General features: G+C 40.9%; 1 protein-coding gene across 4 annotated transcripts in view; it reads left to right on the top strand.

Moving 5' to 3' along the window:
* LOC126281645 (transmembrane protein 131) overlaps window positions 1-21,301 on the top strand; it is a 353,143-nt gene that overhangs the window by 290,074 nt on the left and 41,768 nt on the right. For all 4 annotated transcript variants that reach the window (XM_049980780.1, XM_049980779.1, XM_049980778.1 and 1 more), the window contains exon 20: window positions 6,936-7,287. In XM_049980780.1, coding sequence (XP_049836737.1) covers window positions 6,936-7,287 — 352 coding nt within the window. The remainder of the gene's footprint in view (window positions 1-6,935; window positions 7,288-21,301) is intronic.

Below are 21,301 nucleotides of genomic sequence, written 5' to 3'. Positions count from 1 at the left end.
TCAAAAGCCAGGGAATAAACATAGCATACACAACAGACAATTCTATACAAAAATACACCCCAAAACTCACAAAAAAAACAGAGACATATGCCAGAAAGCAGGTATATGTCAACTACAGTGTAACACTTGTGAAGGCAGATACATAGGATAAACAGGTCGAACATTCGATGTCAAATACAAAGAACACATGAGAACCTGGAAATATGGGACAAACCACTCCACTTTCGCAAAACACCAAAGAGAACAAGACCACAAACCAACCACTAGAGAAGATGACATGAAAATAATTAGAATCAACAAATAAAAACACCTCCCAACACTGCAAGAAAATTACCACATACAGAAAACCAAAGCAGAAAGGAAAACCTTTTTGAATGGTCAAGTACACATGCCAAGCAATTCATTATTTACATTAATAGATAAAATAATAGAATAATGCTCCCAAAGAGGATTAATATAATAATACCATCCAATATAATAATAATACCACCAAACATCTTTACACTCACTTATCCATGAACACCTCCAGAGAATACTGAAATGAAAAGTCAAATTAGCTGTCACCAAAGCTTTCAACCACTCGCTAACAACTTGTACATTCAGATTCAGTACCATACAATTCACCCCCCCCCCCCCCCCAACCCCACCACAAAAAAACGCCTCTTCACCCCCCCCTCTCTCTCTCTCTCTCTCTCTCTCTCTCTCTCTCTCTCTCTCTCTCTCTCTCTCTCTCATACACACACACACACACACACACACACACACACACACACACACACACACACACACACACACACACGGTATAAACATCATGAATAGAAGTTAGTCTTGAACATATACTTCATTAGGTTGGCAACAAGTAGGTACACAGGCCAAAGAGAAGGAAACACATTATGGAGTTGCAATATTTACATTGTTAAAAGCAGTGTCCAACAAAATAGTTACATTGAGTGGCAAAATAACAAAAGTACACCACGAAAAAGGAGGAGGAATATGGTGAACAGTATGAAGTAGGTCAGAACACAAATTTGTGCTTATATGTCAGTAATACAGTGGTAGTGCGACCTCCAGACCAGATGAGAGGAAACACAGATCAGCAAATTGTAAGTGATTATTTTTTTTACATAAAAAATTATGACATGAACTGTTTAATAATCTAAAAACAACAAAACTGTATCATTATAGATCCCTCTGTAATTAAATGGTGAAACTAAACATTTTAGTCTTATTGATTTGGTATCTGTCTGTCATTTACAAAATAAATACTGCTCTTAACATAGCATGGTTTTATGCTTCACATGAGCATGTGCTCAAACTTTTTCCCATCAACTTCACTGCTCACACATTCGGCCTCTGAGAGATAGATGAAAGATGAGATAGTGGTGCATGCTGTGGTGATTTGTTGGTACATATTGTCAGGCTTTGTCGGGTCTTGATGGTGTAAAACATCTTCGAGAGTGTTCCCCTCAGAAAGAAACCAATAGGAATTCAATTGAGGGAACAGATTGACCATTTTACTGTGGCATTCAGTGCTTTTCACTGCCCAGGGAATTTTTCATTCGGTGTGGTGTTGTAACATGATAAGATACAGGTTTAGAGCAATCATGATTGCACCACATGCACTGTGTAGTGGTATCTCATTTAGAATAATGTTTACAATGTGTATAAAAATCATGAATACTTATTTCCATATAACACCACCAAATGCACAATGAAATATTGTATTAGGATGCACCATACATTTACAGACCACAGCTGTTGTTGAGGAGAAAGAAAACTGGCGTTCTACGAATCGGAGCGTGGAATGTCAGATCCCTTAATCGGGCAGGTAGGTTAGATAATTTAAAAAGGGAAATGGATGGTTTAAAGTTAGATATAGTGGGAATTAGTGAAGTTCGGTGGCAGGAGGAACAAGACTTTTGGTCAGGTGACTACATGGTTATAAACACAAAATCAAATAGGGGTAATGCAGGAGTAGGTTTAATAATGAATAGGAAAATAGGAATGCGGGTAAGCTACTACAAACAGCAAAGTGAACGCATTATTGTGGTCAAAATAGATACGAAGCCCACACCTACTGCAGTAGTACAAGTTTATATGCCAACTAGCTCTGCAGATGACGAAGAAATTGAAGAAATGTATGATCAAATAAAAGAAATTATTCAGATAGTGAAGGGTGACGAAATATTAATAGTCATAGGTGACTGGAATTCGGTAGTAGGAAAAGGGAGAGAAGAGAACATAGTAGGTGAATATGGACTGGGGCAAAGAAATGAAAGAGGAAGCCACTTGGTAGAATTTTGCACAGAGCACAACTTAATCATAGCTGACACTTGGTTCAAGAATCATAAAAGAAGGCTGTATACATGGAAGAAGCCTGGAGATACTGACAGGTTCCAGATAGATTATATAATGGTAAGACAGAGATTTAGGAACCAGGTTTTAAATTGTAAGACATTTCCAGGGGCAGATGTGGACTCTGACCACAATCTATTGGTTATGACCTGTAGATTAAAACTGAAGAAACTGGAAGAAGGTGGGAATTTAAGGAGCTGGACCTGGATAAACTAAAAGAACCAGAGGTTGTACAGAGTTTCAGGGAGAGCATAAGGGGCAATTGACAGGAATGGGGGAAAGAAATACAGTAGAAGAAGAATGGGTAGCTTTGAGGGATGAAGTAGTGAAGGCAGCAGAGGATCAAGTAGGTAAAAAGATGAGGGCTAGTAGAAATCCTTGGGTAACAGAAGAAATATTGAATTTAATTGATGAAAGGAGAAAATATAAAAATGCAGTAAATGAAGCAGGCAAAAAGGAATACAGACGTCTCAAAAATGAGATCGACAGGAAGTGCAAAATGGCTAAGCAGGGATGGCTAGAGGACAAATGTAAGGATGTAGAGGCTTATCTCACTAGGGGTAAGGTAGATACTGCCTACAGGAAAATTAAAGAGACCTTTGGAGATAAGAGAACCACTTGTATGACCATGAAGGGCTCACATGGAACCCAGTTCTAAGCAAAGAAGGGAAAGCAGAAAGGTGGAAGGAGTATGTAGAGGGTCTATACAAGGCCGAGGTACTTGAGGACAATATTATGGAAATGGAAGAGGATGTAGATGAAGATGAAATGGGAGATAGGATACTGTGTGAAGAGTTTGACAGAGCACTGAAAGACCTGAGTCGAAACAAGGCCCCCGGAGTAGACAACATTCCATTGGAATTACTGATGGCCTTGGTAGAGCCAGTCCTGACAAAACTCTACCATCTGGTGAGCAAGATGTATGAGAGAAGCGAAATACCCTCAGACTTCAAGAAGAATATAATAATTCCAATCCCAAAGAAAGCAGGTGTTGGCAGATGTGAAAATTACCGAACTATCAGTTTAATAAGTCACAGCTGCAAAATACTAACGCGAATTCTTTACAGGAGAATGGAAAAACTAGTAGAAGCCAACCTCGGGGAAGATCAATTTGGATTCCGTAGAAATGTTGGAACACGTGAGGCAATACTGACCCTACGACTTATCTTAGAAGCTAGATTAAAGAAGGGCAAACCTACATTTCTAGCATTTGTAGACTTAGCGAAAGCTTTTTGACAATGTTGATTAGAATACTCTCTTTCAAATTCTCAAGGTAGCAGGGGTAAAATACAGGGAGGGAGAGGCTATTTACAATTTGTACAGAAACCAGATAGCAGTCACAAGAGTCGAGGGACATGAAAGGGAAGCAGTGGTTGGGTAGGGAGTGAGACAGGGTTGTAGTCTCTCCCCGATGTTATTCAATCTGTATATTGAGCAAGCAGTGAAGGAAACAAAACAAAAATTTGGAGTAGGTATTAAAATCCATGGAGAAGAAATGAAAATGTTGAAGTTCGCCGATGACATTGTAATTGTGTCAGAGACAGCAAAGGGCTTGGAAGAGCATTTGAACGGAATGGATAGTGTCTTGAAAGGAGGATATAAGATGAACATCAACAAAAGCAAAATGAGGATAATGGAATGTAGTTGAATCAAGTCGGGTGATGCTGAGGGAATTAGATTAGGAAATGAGACACTTAAAGTAGTAAAGGAGTTTTGCTATTTGGGGAGCAAAATAACTGATGATGGTCGAAGTAGACAGGATATAAAATGTAGACTGGCAATGGCAAGGAAAGCGTTTCTGAGGAAGAGAAATTTGTTAACATAGAGTATAGATTTAAGTGTCAGGAAGTCATTTCTGAAAGTATTTGTATGGAGTTTAGCCATGTATGGAAGTGAAGCATGGACCAAAAATAGTTTGGACAAGAAGAGAATAGAAGCTTCTGAAATGTGGTGCTACAGAAGAATGCTGAAGATTAGATGGGTAGATCACATAACTAATGAGGAAGTATTGAACAGGATTGGGGAGAAGTTTGTGGCACAACTTGACCAGAAGAAGGATCGGTTGCTAGGACATGTTCTGAGGCATCAAGGGATCACCAATTTAGTATTGGAGGGCAGTGTGGAGGGTAAAAATCGTAGAGGGAGACCAAGAGATGACTATACTAAGCAGATTCAGAGGGATGTAGGTTGCAGTAGGTACTGGGAGATGAAGAAGCTTGCACAAGATAGAGTAGCATGGAGAGCTGCATCAAACCGGTCTCAGGACTGAAGACCACAACAACAGCTGTTGTTGCTGTATTTGGGGTCAGTGGGGAATTTGTGCTGTCCTCTAGTGCATGTAATGTAAATTACTTTACTGGCATTAGTAAATGTTGCTTCAGTAGAAAAGAGCACACATTTTGAAAATGTCATACTATCCTTCCTTCTGATGTTACAGAGCAAACCCACAAAATTCTGCATGTTGGAAATCTAAACCTTCAAGAACCAGATAAAAGTGACAGAACTCATGTTAATGCAAGATGCAGATAATACTCATGTGGCTGACCACACATTTTAGTCCAGTCAACAAAGGGAAATTAGGGCATAAATTTGTGTAGTTGCAATATTTGTACAGTGGTAGGAGGGAGTGCATTGAACAACGTACTCCGAAATTCTGACCAATGGAGTGCATCGGTAGGGATGTTTAAAGAGCACTTTTTTTTATGTTTTTCGTGAATAACTTGAAAATCACAGCTCCTAGCAGAAATGTGTCCCTGTACAAAACTAAACTACATTGAATTTCCCACAAAAAGGTCACAATCAGTTTTTCTCTATTGTTGCATTGTAGGGAATGGAAAAATCACAGATTATTAAAACCAGTGTGTTAATGGTTTGAAATTAATGTTTATTATTAAATAAATTGGGTTAAGAACAGATAATAAAATTGTGTTCCATATCTACGTGGAATAGAGCAGTGTTAAGAGATAAACTGTATGCTGGAGGTGTAACAGGGCAGAAGGGTGAGGGCAGAGGGCACAATTATGAGGGGGAAGGTAGGTCACCAGATTGTGGTCGTGCACTTCCGTCCATCATAGGTCTGCGTTCCGAAGTGCATGCAGGTGATTCCCCACTCTGTGTGCACCATAACGTCACAAGAAGCAACCACAGGGTGTTTCACAAAATTATACCAACCCTCCCGAAGGGTGCCTCACAAATCACTGCCGACGCAGTGTGCAGACATGCCTGGTGGATGTTAATTTTCTAATAGTGTGTTAACACTACATGGAATACAGATATGAGTTACTGATAGTACTATGGACACTATCTACGTAAATCTCTGCACACTGTTCTACTGTGCTAGAGGGGGAAATTGATTCTTAGTCACCCTGTACAGCAACTGTAGTGTTGTTCTAGGAAATTCAACTTCCCCCACCACAAGTGCTGCTCACTTTTCAGTTTACAGACAGACTATATCTCCCCAGCATTGCTGCCCAGGACTCTTAAGTGAGTGGGCAAAATAACTTCACTGATCTTGTTTCTGTATTGTGAAGTTATTTTCAATTTGAAACTTCCTGGCAGATTAAAACTATGTGCCCGCCCGAGACTCGAACTCGGGACCTTCACCTTTCACGGGCAAGTGTTCTACCAGGAGAGCTTCTGCAAAGTTTGGAAGGTAGGAGACAAGATACTGGCAGAAGTAGAGCTGTGAGGACCGGGCGTGAGTTGTGCTTCGGTAGTTGCAGAGTGAAAATCTCATTCTATTTTCAATTTATTAACCGAGTACGTATTTGAAGTGGTAAGTGAGCTATTGCCTAAAAAAGCTGAATAGCTGGAGCTTTCAGCTGAATACGACACTAAAGAGCCAGTCTGAGCAGTACTTCAATAAGACATTATTCCTAGGAACGACGACGACCCACTCTTGACTACTATTTTCAGAATCCTCTGTAGCAGTTACTCGTAAATTATTGCATTCCATTTAATTTTCTTTCTTTTTAACTGATACAATATGTAATTTGTATGTAATAAATTACTCATAAAGTCTGATAAATGTGAATTTTCAGCCAAAAGGCGTTCTTCTAAAGTAGACAAAGAAACACACTCACATTCATGTAAGCACGAGACACACACACATGACCACTGTCTTAGCCACTGAGGCCATACTGTGAGCAACTGTGCGTGATGGGAGAAGCAACCTGGGTGGTGGGCGTAAGGAGGAGGCTCCTCTTTACCTACCACCCAGATTGCTTCTCCCATCATGCACAGTTGCTCACAGTATGGTCTCAGTGGTTAAGACAGTATTCACGTGAGTAGTACTTGCATGAATGCGTGTGTGGGTGGTTTTTATTTTATTTTTTCCCCCTGTTTTAAAGGAAGACCTTTTGGCCGAAAGCTCACATGTTGAGCAATTTTTTTGTGTGTGTAACTACAACTCATCACTCCTCTATATGGTCCGTAGCAATCCATCCTTTTCATAATATTGTCATTATTCCATTCTGGATTTTCAGTTATCTAAATATGTATAATAAATGTAAATTTGATGGTTTTGAGTGGATATTTTATGTTAAGAGATGTTATGTCCTATGCCAACTTTCATTTTGCAGGAGAGGAGTAGCTCCATACTTTCTGAAAAACCTCAAAAGACTTCACCTAAAAAAGAGAAAAGTAAAGCAAGTTATTATAAAGATAATTATGAAGGAGACTGTGACGATGATGATTATGAACGAGAGAATCATAAGAAGAAAGATCTTACGTCTCGATGGAAAAATAACTTCAAAGTAATTTCAAAAACTGTGAATGAGCTTCCACAGAAAAGTATAAATGAAGACCTTTCAAAGCTCACAAGTCTGGAGACAATATACAAACCCAAATCGTCTAAAACCTCTAACCGTGAACGAAAGGAGAAAAACGTTCTTAAGAGACGAGCAGCTGCTGAGAAAACTGCACATTCAAAAAGTAAGTTTCACACATGGTAAAACAACAATATTATATTAGAATTTTATAAGAATGCTGTTATTATTAGAGCCTGATTATTAGATTGTTTAATTTAATGATGTGTTGTATTACCAAACCATTTTAAAATTCAGTCTCTGATAATGGTGTCATAGCTGTCAAAAGTTATAGGTAAGCAATGTTGCAACTGTGTGATGCATGGTAAGAACTGTTGGCAATAAAACTAGAGATTAACATAGAATGCAAGTTACTTTATAATTGTGGAACATAATTGCAGCTCACTTTTGAGGACTTGTTGGTACTGAATTATTTCCTTGTATGAAACAATACAGATTTCACAGGCATGTGGAGCCCAGATTGATCTGTTCTTTCTAGACCTCTGAACAACCTTCAGTATAATTCTACACCATTTCATGCTAAACTGAGTAAATGCTTATGGAATCTCCAAACAGATATGTGATTGAATGGAAGACTTTTTACCAAATATAACTCAGTATGTCACTGATAACTGAGAGCTAACACTAAAAGGAAAGTTAGCTACAGTTGCTACTAAAGGCACTCTTAAAGTTATTTACAGATAATGCAGTTGCCTACTGGGAGATGACATAATTAGAAATTGTTAGTAATTGAAGAGAAACTTGTTGATGGGTAGTATGTGGTGCAAATACTTGCAGCTGGCCCTTTAATTATTAAGTATAACATAATGCACATTAATAGAGAAGATGATCTGAAATAATATTTTATCACAGTTTGTGTTCAGTTAGTGAAATGAACCTCAGCTTGTGAGGGCCCTTTGGTAATTACAGTCCCTCACATAAGAAAGATGTCAGATGTCTGTAGTGGATTATGATATACAGATTAATGAAACATGTAGTTTCAACACTTAATTTTAAAAATGAGGACTAATCTGCCCCTAACAAATATAGAAGAGACCAGCACAGGCTCATTTGCAAAGGAAGAAGAGGGACACTGTCACTCGCACAACCTTATGATCGTTTACTCTGTTTCCCATTGAATGTAATACTTTAAAAATCAGACAGAAGTGCACTTATATTTGTGTTGATAAAGCAGTTCACTGTGTTTTGTATTAAAACAGTTCCCAACTTTGACATTTTGTGGTTTCTGTACAGTATTGCAATCTTACTAACCACAAATATCAAGGAAATCTGTTCAGTGCCATTAAGTGGGAAATGACTAACTTAATTTAGCCATGGGAAAAATAAATATCAGAATGATGTTTACTGGATGAATCCTGTGGAAAAACTCTTGTTAATGTTCATTTATCAGTTTGGGTAAATAGAAGGACTGGAGAAGATTCAGAAAAGAGGTGTGCAGTTCATCTTATGTTGTCATATAAATGTTTTCCAAATTCCAATGGGAGAGGCAACAAGTCACATATTATGCACAATGAAGAGCTTACAAAATTCCAAGTGCCATGGAGTGTGAAGTACATCACATCCATGATATTTCAGTAAAGCCGCACTTACCTCCTGGAGCATCCTAAATAGCATGCTTTTGGGAAATTCCATTTGTCTGCTTTTGGGAAATTCCAATTGTCATTACTGGGTGAGAGTTTGGCATCCTCATGTTTATTGAGCTGTGGACTAATCAGTGCTGTCAGTTCTCTAATATTGTGATAATGGAAAAAAAAAGAGAGAGAGAGGGAGGGAGGGAGTGACGGAGGGAGGGAGGGAGCAAAGTAAGATGTGTCAGTAAGTAGGATAGCTACATAGACAATACAGTCATTACCTGTGACCTATAGGACAGCTTCTGCACAAATTGTGTTGGGTTGTGCATGTAAAATGGGACTCTATGTATTGGCTTTCATTTCCTTACTTACATTTAGGTGACAATGGAATAAAAAAGTTTTCTTTTTCATCTTCCATGTTGGATGTACTACTGGTAGGTAACAACATGCAGTCAATGAAGGATGGAGGGGGTTCAAGTAAACTGTCTTCAGAGAAACCTGCTTTAAAGTAATGTGCATATAACAGTAACAGAAAAAGCTTGTGTTTTTGTAGTGAACAGGAAATATTGCTTCTACACCCATCTATCATCTACAGAGGATTGGTGATACTTTGAAACCACCCATTAGCAAATAAAAAGACTATAAATAACCTTATATGTCAGGCAATCACAGCTAAAGAACTTGTACATAATGTGAAGGACAGTCAAACAATCTAAAATCAGAGATAGTAAAATAGTCTATATCAAATTGAGTGGAAGTCCAAATCTGCAATAGCTGTTTATTGTGTTTTTTCCTGTATGATGACCAGTTTTCATACCCTGGTCATATCTGCACAGGGAATGAGATTACATAAGTTAAAGCACTCATAGCCAGCATAACCCACTGAACAAAGTAGACTCACAAAACCAATTCTTCATGTACCATGACTTCCAAGTTGCAAATGGCTCTGAGCACTATGCAACTTAACTTCTGAGGTCATCAGTCGCCTAGAACTTAGAACTAATTAAACCTAACTAACCTAAGGACATCACACACATTCATGCCCGAGGCAGGATTTGAACCTCCGACCGTAGCGGTCGCTCGGTTCCAGACTGTAGTACCCAAAACCGCACGGCCACTCCGGCTGGCTCCAAGTTGCAAGTGTGCATAAAAACAAGTCACTTCTTGGTAAAACCATGGATGAAACGACAGATGGGCATCTGATCTGAACCATGCATGATCAGGAAAACATCTCCAAAACTCTGTCAAAAGGTGAGCCTGAACAGCATGACAATCCTCATCTGATAGGATTAAACTATCATCAGAATCCACTAAGGAAACAAAGAATTAAAAGAGACACAGAACTTGGGAGTCGTCAACATACTAAAATACTCCCAAGGATTGTGTGTCTTTTAATTCCATGTTTTCAGTGTCGCATTTGATGAACATTTCATCCTATCAGATGAGGATTGTCATGTGCTGTCTGGGTTTGTCTTTTGACAGAGTTTATGAGATGTTTTACTGATCATACACAGTTCAGATTGGATTCTCGCCTGCCATTTCATCCATGGTTTTATTGAGGAGTGACATATTTTTATGTGCACTTGCACCTTGGAAGTCATGGTACATGAAGTACCAGTTTTATAAGTACTTTGTTTTGCTTTCTGCTTTGTTCGGTTGGTTATGTTGATTATTAGTACTTTTATTTACGTAATTTCATTCCATATGCAGATGTGACCAGCAGATATACCTCCAGGGTATGAAGCCTGTTGTCATACAGGGTAAAAGATGATAAACATCTATTTCGGATTTGGGCTTTCACTCAGTTTAATATTGGCTATTTTACCATCACTGATTTTAGATTGTTTGATGGTCCTTCACATTAAAACAACAAGACTCCAAACACCGAAACTCATAACTTTATATTTTACTGGAAAAGAGCTGTACATGCTGACACATTTCCATGATACTGAAGGGAATGGGCATAGGAAGGAGAATGTTCAACAAAAAATGAAGATGCTAAATGGTGAGCTAATAAAATAGGAACATTTATCCTTACATTCAGTAGGACATTACTGCCAGATCACATAATGGCAGGATACGTTCAACTTAAGGTGAAATCATACATTCCTAATCCAATGCTGCTACAAATACCAGAGACTTGCCATAGAACTTTGCTATTTAAAATAGAGCCAAGTTGTGGAAAGTGTGGTACAGATGCCCATGATGGAGTTTGTTATTCTTTGCTCCAAATTTACTGTAATTTATCCCATCTAGAGTAGAATGTCCGGTGTATCTGAAAGAATGGAAGAGCAGGAACTGAAAGTAGAGAGATGAATTATTAATAGTTAATAAGTTGTAAAAAAGATCACAACCACCAATACTTAAAATGTCCAGTTGCTTCAACTCTAAAATCACCTGTCAAAAATGTTGCTGCATCAATTTGAGCAAAAGCTAATGGCACTGCACATTTCCTTGCAAGTGCAGTTGTGAAAGTGCATCTTTGACAAAATTCGTTGTTCTTTTCAGGAAGACTATTACAGCTATCAATAATACCAAAACTGTAATACATTGTCTTTTGAGACAGATTAATTAAGAAAATGTCTGAGTGTCTCAATCTGTGAAATTACAGCCATCTCCACTGTAGAACAAAGCTCTCAATAAATTAATTTCAAAGCCGTATAAATCTAGTATTTTTGGGTTAGTGTGATACTCAGCAAAAGCTAGAGACTATAACATCAGTTTGAGGAAACTTACAATACCTTCGGGTAAATGTTGACTGGTTTGAGCTAGAGAATTGTGTTTGGGAGGTCAGTATAGGCCTATAAGTTTGTGGTTATTTTTACAGTAACTTGCCCCTCATCTAACATTGGGGGCGAGTACTGCTTTCTGCATTTGTGGCATTTGATAAGCCACACATGGCCCCTAGGTTGTGCTGGTTGCTCTAAGTGGCAAGCACCTCAGGGAGTTCAGCATTTGTTTGCTGGGTCTGTGCTTGGTGAACAAGGGTTTCCTGAGCTGGCTACTGGTCAGTGCTGCTATTTCTTTGTCACCATAAGCTCTGGACATGCTTCCGAAACCACTGTATGGCTTGGAGACGGAACATCATGTGCCACAGGGACCGTGGATCTTGGGCTTTGCTGCCTGGATCATGAGGATGATAAAACCTCTTAGAAAAACTTCTCTGTCTTGAGTTGTGCTGCACTCTGATGAATGCATGGCTGTTGGGGAAGAACAGTCATTAGCAGGCAACCTCTGAGGAACTTGCCACATCTCAGTTGTATAAGGCTTACACAGCCAAGTGAGGCTCTTTCTGGGTGGACCTGCATGTCCCTAGCTGCTCTTGGGAACACTATAGTGAGTACAATGAGTATGTCCACTCCCTATGAGATAAGTGTACCGCCTGGAAGTACTCACTCCCACATCCAAATGAATAAGGGAGGCTAGTCCTCCTGATAATCAAATTATATTTAGTAATAGTTCTCTAGCAGCTGTAAAGCAGAATTGTTCGGTAATGATTAAGAGGAAGGAGAGGACATTTGAAAAAGTGTCCCCCTTCTGTATTCATAAAGGATTAGAAGGGTTTGCTGGTGCCTTAAGTCCATTAAACATATATGTAATGGTTCCTTATTGGATGAGGCTTACAGGGCAAAACAGGTGGAACTTCTTAGGAAGTCAGAGAAATTGGGTGAATATGCTATAATTGTTGAGTTTCTTAACTTCTTCAACTCAAGTAAGTGACTGATCATGTGCCATGATAGACATCTGAGAACTCAAACAAGAATAGACTCACAGGGGATATTGGATGTGAAGCAAAGAACTTGAAGGAGTTACGGAGAAATTAAGAATACCAACACCTTCATTGTGACCTGAACACTTCATGGCAGGATCCCAGCAACTTAGTGTTAGGCATTTGTACCTAACCGTAGGTGGTGCTTCAAATGGCAGGGGCTTGGCCATACAGCCTAAGTTGTGGAGGTGAAGTGACCTGTGGGAAGTGTGGACAGACAGCCCATGAATCTGGGACTGACTGCCCAATTCCAACAATATGCATAAACTGCTCCAGGAGCCAGACAGTCTGGAGCTGAGACTGCCCTGTTTTTGCTGAAGAACACAAAATTCAGGAGATAAAAGTGACCCAGTGGATCCCCTATGCATAGGCCAAAAAAGAATATAATGTGGCAGAGTCCCCTGTCTTTGCCACTTCTTTGTTTCCTTGGTGCAGAAATCTGTTTCCACTTCAATGTATACAATGTCCAGCACACCCTTATCTACCATCAGCACCTGTACTTGCACCTGAAAATGCCAAAGCAAAATGAGTAAAGACAGCAATCCAGACAGCCGTAGAGGCTAGGAACATTTTCACAGAGAGCATTGAGAGAGGGCACCACAAAAGCAGAGTGCCCTCTCAACATCCTCTTTCTTCGTCATCCTTGAAGGGAAAGGGAGCAGGGAAAAGGTCACGACATTTGGGTCAAAAGCCATTCCGGGTGCCATGAGATGTCATTCTGGCACATAGCCAGGAGGACATCGTGGAGTTAGATGCCTCACCACTGCACCTAGGCAGCCCTTCCACTTCCCCTTGCTCTGCAAGTGCCTCACAACCTGGTATTAGGATAGGTGTAAATAAAACCGTGCTGCTAAAATGGCACCTATACTCCAGAGGAATACTGCTATTCAGATTGTGGCCCATGTCACAGTGTGCTGTGTGTACCTGCCACCCAGTAAGCATGTTTACAGTGAGACACCTCACACATCATCTTGAAGAACTACCCCTTTCTGCTTTTATGGTATTTTTAGTATGCACAGTATTCTATGGTGATGTAACACCACTTGACCCAGAGGTAATACACTTGAGAATCTGACATGAACTACAGACATCATATGGATGAACATGGGTCAAGCTACACATTTTAGCACTTCTACTGCGCCATCTATGGCCATAGACCTCTCCTTCTGCTTGCCTGCCCTTCCAGACACTGCTCAGTGGGGAGTGGATGACAAACTTCGTGGTATCAACCACTACTTTATCTGGAGCCATCTGCCAGAAGAAGCCAATTTCTGTTTTTGGTCAGTTTGAAGACATCCAGAACTTGGTGGACCACATTACAGCTACAGTCACCACACTGCTGGTGTAACCATCCTAGAGTAAAATGGAACACGTAGGAGGGAGCCTGCTCCTTGGAGGAGTGATGAGGGTCATGCTGCAATAAGGGACAGGAGGGCAGCTATGCAAAGTTTCAATCATAGCCCTACTGATAAGAACCTTCCAATCCTTCAAATGGCGAGACCAAAGGCCAGGAGAATAATTGGAGAGAGTAAGCAAAGACCTTAGCAAGAGTTCCTGAATTCAAGAATCACAGTTCCTGAACTCTATCAGTAGGTCTAAATTCCCAAGTAAAGTGTGGCAAGCCATTGGGAGGGTCTCAGTGTGGAACGAACGACTACCAATAGCAGCTTTATGGTAGTAGGGATGTCTCCTAATATTGCTGAGAGACCCTTCTCAGATAATGGCTGAATCTTACATGACCATCATGGCTGATTCTAGCCAGAATACAGTTCTCTGCCATTATTAGCAGAGACAGGAGAGAAATGGTTTTGAATTCTGTTCCATCAGCTTTGAGGAATTCAATCATGTACTCTCTGTGGGAGTTAGAGTCTGCGTTTTTAGTAGCTTGTGATTCAGTGTCTGGTCACAACCTATGGCTTCTCTAAACCAGGTCCCTAGTAAGTGGCTCCCCTTGTGGGTACAGGAGGTATCGTTTCATACTCGTAACCTGACCCTGCTTGAAGCAGCAGTTCTACAAGCTTCCCTCCATAAGCAACACCTCTTTGAAGTCTTTTTTTGATGTGAAAGACACCTACAAAACTGTCTGGTGGCACAATATTTTGTTGCAGCTCTATTGGTGAGGGTTTTGTGGACATCTACTCACTTCCACATGGTTCTTCCTCTCGGACAGGTATTTTTGATACAAGGTTGGGAATGTCCTGCCTGACTATTTTAAGGATCATTCCATGACAATTCAACCAATTTGAGAAAATGTTCCAGCTGATAGTCTCAGATTTGGCTAAAATTTAGCACACCAATGCTACCAAGTGTGGAACACTCATGTACAAAATTTTAAGTTCCCCTGCCAATTAGTTCCAGAATTATGTCCTGTGAAAGAAGGTGACATGACCCGGAAATTGCAACCCTCATCTGGCAATCTATCTTCAGACCCAACTTCAGGTCTTAATAACTTTGGAACTATTCCGCACAGTCCTTCTTCATCTCCCAATACGTACTGCAGCCTACATCCTTCTGACTCTGTTTATTGTATTCATCTCTTGGTCTCCTTCTACAATTTTTACCCTCCACGCTGCCCTCCAATACTAAATTGGTGATCCCTTGATACCTCAGAACATGTCCTACCAACCGATCCCTTCTTCTTGTCATGTTGTGCCACAAACTCCTCTTCTCCCCAATCCTATTCAATACTCCCTCATTAGTTACGTGATCTACCCATCTAATCTTCAGCATTCTTCTGTAGCACCACATTTCAAAGGCTTCTATTCTCTTCTTGTCCAAACTATTTATCATCCACTTTTCACTTCCATACATGGCTACGTTCCATACAAATACTTTCAGAAACGACTTCCTGACATATAAATCTATACTCGATGTTAAATTTTTCTTCTTTAGAAACGCTTTCCTTGCTATTGCCAGTATCCTCTCTACTTTGACCATCATCAGTTACTTTGCTCCGCAAATAGCAAAACTCCTTTACTACTTTAAGTGTCTCATTTCCTAATCTAATTCCCTCAGCGTCGTCCGACTTAATTCAACTACATTCCAGTATCCTCGTTTTGCTTTTGTTGATGCTCATCTTATATCCTCCTTTCAAGACACTATCCATTCCGTTCAAATGCTCTTCCAAGTCCTTTGCTGTCTCTGACACAATTACAATGTCATCGGCGAACTTCAACATTTTCATTTCTTCTCCATGGATTTTAATACCTACTCCAAATTTTTGTTTTGTTTCCTTCACTGCTTGCTCAATATACAGATTGAATAACATCGGGGAGAGATTACAACCCTGTCTCACTCCCTTCCCAACCACTGCTTCCCTTTCATGTCCCTCGACTCTTGTGACTGCTATCTGGTTTCTGTACAAATTGTAAATAGCCTCTCCCTCCCTGTATTTTACCCCTGCTACCTTGAGAATTTGAAAGAGAGTATTCTAATCAACATTGTCAAAAAGCTTTCACTAAGTCTACAAATGCTAGAAATGTAGGTTTGCCCTTCTTTAATCTAGCTTCTAAGATAAGTCGTAGGGTCAGTATTGCCTCACGTGTTCCAACATTTCTACGGAATCCAAATTGATCTTCCCCGAGGTTGGCTTCTACTAGTTTTTCCATTCGCCTGTAAAGAATTCGCGTTAGTATTTTGCAGCTGTGACTTATTAAACTGATAGTTCGGTAATTTTCACATCTGCCAACACCTGCTTTCTTTGGGATTGGAATTATTATATTCTTCTTGAAGTCTGAGGGTATTTCGCTTCTCTCATACATCTTGCTCACCAGATGGTAGAGTTTTGTCAGGACTGGCTCTACCAAGGCCATCAGTAGTTCCAATGGAATGTTGTCTACTCCGGGGGCCTTGTTTCGACTAAGGTCTTTCAGTGCTTTGTCAAACTCTTCACACAGTATCCTATCTCCCATTTCATCTACATCTCCTTCCATTTCCATAATATTGTCCTCAAGAACATCACCCTTGTATAGTCCCTCTATATACTCCTTCCACCTTCCATGTGAGGCCTTGATATTCATACAAGTGGTTCTCTTTCCTCCACAGGTCTCTTTAATTTTCCTGTACCCAGTATCTATCTTACCCCTAGTGAAGTAAGCCTCTACATCCTTACATTTGTCCTCTAGCCATGCCTGCTTAGCCATTTTGCACTTCCTGTCGATATCATTTTTGAGATGTTTGTATTTCTTTTTGCCTGCTTCATTTACTGCATTTTTATATTTTCTCCTTTCATCAATTAAATTCAGTATTTCTTCTGTCACCCAAGGATTTCTACTAGCCCTTGTCGTTTTACCTACTTGATCGTCTGCTGCCTTCACCACTTCATCCCTCAAAGCTATCCGTTCTTCTCCTACTGTATTTCTTTCCCCCATTCTTGTCAATTGTTTCTTTATACTCTTCCTGAAACTCTTTACAACCTCCGGTTCTTTCAGTTTATCCAGGTCCCATCTCCTCAAATTCCCACCTTTTTGCAGTTTCTTCGGTTTTAATCTACAGTTCATAACCAATAGATTGTGGTCAGAGTCCACATCTGCCCCTGGAAATGTTTTACAATTTAAAACCTGGTTCCTAAATCTCTGTCTTATCATTATATAATCTATCTGGAACCTGTCAGTATCTCCAGGCTTCTTCTATGTATACAACCTCTTTTTATGATTCTTGAACCAAGTGTTAGCTATGATTAAGTTGTGCTCTGTGCAAAATTCTACCAAGTGGCTTCCTCTTTCATTTCTTTGCCCCAGTCCATATTCACCTACTATGTTTCCTTCTCTCCCTTTTCCTACTACCGAATTCCAGTCACCTATGACTATTAATATTTCGTCACCCTTCACTATCTGAATAATTTCTTTTATTTGATCATACATTTCTTCAATTTCTTCGTCATCTGCAGAGCTAGTTGGCATATAAACTTGTACTACTGTAGTAGGTGTGGGCTTCGTATCTATCTTGGCCACAATAATGCGTTCACTTTGCTGTTTGTAGTAGCTTACCCGCATTCCTATTTTCCTATTCATTATTAAACCTACTCCTGCATTACCCCTATTTGATTTTGTATTTATAACCCTCTATTCACCTGACAAAAAGTCTTGTTCCTCCTGCCACCGAACTTAGCTAATTCCCACTATATCTAACTTCAACCTATCCATTTCCCTTTTCAAATTTTCCAACCTACCTGCCTGATTACGCGATCTGACATTCCACGCTCCGATCCGTAGACTGCCAGTTGTCTTTCTCCTGATAACGATGTCCTCCTGCGTAGTCCGCACCCGGAGATCCGAATGGAGGACTATTTTACCTCCGAAATATTTTACCCATGAAGACGCAATCATCATTTATCCATACAGTAAAGGTGCAAGCCCTCGGGAAAAATTACAACCGTAGTTTCCCCTTGCTTTCAGCCGTTCGCAGTACCAGCACAGCAAGGCTGTTTTGGTTAATGTTACAAGGCCAGATCAGTCAATCATCCAGACTGTTGCCCCTGCAACTACTGAAAAGGCTGCTGCCCCTCTTCAGGAACCATACGTTTGTCTGGCCTCTCAACAGATAGCCCTCTGTTGTGGTTGCACCTACAGTACGGCTATCTGTGTCGCTTAGGCACGTATGCCTCCCCACCAATGTCAAGGTCTATGGTTCATTTGGGGGGGGGGGGGGGGGGGGTAAGCTTAATGTGGCATAAACACACACAGAACTCATCTTGCCCATATCAGTCACAAAAACTGAGTTACATGCACTTGGGTACCATGATGGCCCCCTCGTATTCATGGGTCGCTTAGAGGAAGCCTTCTTGTTTACCCAGGCCTGCCAACCCAAAGTTTGGTACAGATTTATTGATGACATCTTCATGATCTGGACTCACAGTGAAGAAGAACTCCAGAACTTCCTCTCCAACCTCAACTCCTTTGGTTCCATCAGATTCACCTGGTCCTACTCCAAAACCATTGCCACTTTCCTTGACGTTGACCATTTGTCCAATGGCCAGCTTCACACGTCCGTCCACATCAAACCCACCAACAAGCAACAGTACCTCCATTATGACAGCTGCCACCCATTCCACATCAGACGGTCCCTTCCCTACAGCCTAGGTCTTCGTGGCAAACAAATCTGCTCCAGTCCGGAATCCTTGAACCATTACACCAACAACCTGAAAACAGCTTTCGCATCCCGCAACTACCCTCCCGACCTGGTACAGAAGCAAATAACCAGAGCCACTTCCTCATCCCCTCAAACCCAGAACCTCCCACAGAAGAACCACAAAAGTGCCCCACTTGTGACAGGATACTTTCCGGGACTAGATGAGACTCTGAATGTGGCTCTCCATCAGATATACGACTTCCTCAAATCCTGCCCAGAAATGAGATCCATCCTTTATGAAATCCTCCCCACTCCACCAAGAGTGTCTTTCCGCTGTCCACCTAACCTTCGTAACCTCTTAGTTCATCCCTATGAAATCCCCAAACCACCTTCCCTACTCTCTGACTCCTACCCTTGTAACCCTCCCACCACCACCAACTCCAGTCCTGTTACCTGGAAGGTGTACACGATCAAAGGCAGAGCCACGTGTGATAGCACCCACGTGATTTACCAACTGACCTGCCTACACTGTGAAGCTTTCTATGTGGGAATGACCAGCAACAAACTGTCCATTCGCATGAATGGACACAGGCAGACAGTGTTTGTTGGTAATGAGGATCACCCTGTGGCTAAACATGCCTTGGTGCACGGCCAGCACATCTTGGCACAGTGTTACACCATCCGAGTTATCTGGATACTTCCCACTAACACCAACCTGTAGAACTCCGGAGATGGGAACTTGCCCTTCAGTATATCCTCTCTTCTTGATATCCGCCAGCCCTCAACCTCCGCTAATTTCAAGTTGCCGATGCTCATACCTCACCTGTCTTTCAACAACTTCTTTGCCTTTTATGCTTCCGCCTCGAATGACATCTCTGCTCGAGTTCTTTGCCTTTACAAATGTCTGCTTGTGTCTGTGTATGTGCAGATGGATATGTGTGTGTGTGTGTGTGCGGGCGAGTGTACACCTGTCCTTTTTTCCCCCTAAGGTAAGTTTTTCTGCTCCCGGTATTGGAATGACTCCTTACCCTCTCCCTTAAAACCCACATCCTTTCGTCTTTCCCTCTCCTTCCCTCTTTCCTGAAGAAGCAATCGTTGGTTGCGAAAGCCAGAATTTTGCGTGTATGTTTGTGTTTGTTTGTGTGTATATCGACCGGCCAGTGCTTTTGTTTGGTAAGTCCCATCATGGGAAACTTCCACATGGGAAAAATATACTAAAAACAAAGATTCCAAGACTTACCAAGCGGGAAAGTGCCGGTAGATAGACACAGTGAATAAAACACACAAACACACACACAGAATTTGAGCTTTCACAACCGGCGGCTGCTTCGTCAGGAAAGAGGGAAGGAAAAGGAAAGATGAAAGGATATGGGTTTTAAGGGAGAGGGTAAGAAGTCATTCCAATCCCGGGAGCGGAAAGACTTACCTTAGGGGGATTGGGATGACTCCTTACCCTCTCCCTTAAAACCCACATCCTGTCATCTTTCCTTTTCCTTCCCTCTTTCCTGACGAAGCAGCCGCCGGTTGCGAAAGCTCGAAATTTTGTGTGTGTGTGTGTGTGTGTGTGTGTGTGTGTGTGTGTGTTATTTTATTGTGCCTGTCTACCGGCGCTTTCCCGCTTGGTAAGTCTTGGAATCTTTGTTAGCAACAGCACAATCGGCTTATCTCCAGTTTTGTAAGGATAATTTGAAACAAGATGAAATTATAGTAAAACTAGACTTTTCTGAAAATTACGCATTTATAGTTCAAGATGCCATCCAAGGATATCATTGGGACAACAGTCAAGCAACTCTCCAGCCAGAATGAGATTTTCACTCTGCAGCGGAGTGTGCACTGATATGAAAGTTCCTGGAACATTAAAACTCTGTGCCTGACCGAGACTCGAACTCGAGGACCTTTGCCTTTCATGGGCAAGTGCTCTACCATCTGAGCTACCGAAGCACGACTCACGCCCAGTCCTCAAAGTTTTACTTCCAAGTTCGAGTCTTGGTCGGCCACACAGTTTTAATCTGACAGGAAGTTTCAACTCTCCAACCCTTTGCAATTTACTACAGAGGTGAATCAGGTGATGTGTCTGTCCTGAACCTATTGCGCTTTTAGTGACTGTTTAAGTCATGATGCCATTGCAGTTCATGCCCACATTCGCACTGTCATGGCATATGTGAAAAACAAGCTGCCTCACATGCATTTTGCGAAATACTTCAGTGATGGGACAATTAGTCAGTACAAAAACTGTAAAAATCTCGAAACTTTATGCATGCATTACAGTGATTTTCAGATTCACGCAGAATGGAATTTTTTCGCAGCAAGTCATGGTAAAAATGTATGTGATGGTATTGGTGCTACCATTAAGCGCATGGCATCACGAGCTAGTCGGCAGCACCCTACAGAAGGTTACATTCTAACACCTCTTTGATTATTTACCTGGGTACAGAAAAATATCTCTGGCATACAATCATTCTATGTTTCAAAATACGAGGTGAAATCAGTTGAAGAGTTGTTAAAAAGCAGACTAGAACACGTTAAAACTGTTGCAGGCACAAGGAGCCTTCATCACTTCTCTCCAGGGGACTCTGACAACCAGGTTGCTATGTTATTGCTGTTTCTGATGACAAATGGTACTTAGGATGTGTTGCAGAGTGCTGTAAAGCAGAAGGTGGTTTATTTGTGAACTACAAGGCATCAGCTGGACCAGCAAGATCATTTCATTG

Source organism: Schistocerca gregaria, chromosome 7 (genome assembly GCF_023897955.1).
Source record: "Schistocerca gregaria isolate iqSchGreg1 chromosome 7, iqSchGreg1.2, whole genome shotgun sequence".
Lineage (NCBI taxonomy): Eukaryota > Metazoa > Arthropoda > Insecta > Orthoptera > Acrididae > Schistocerca > Schistocerca gregaria.
The sequence above is the reverse complement of the archived record's forward strand: the minus strand, read 5'-3'. Positions and strand labels throughout refer to the sequence as shown.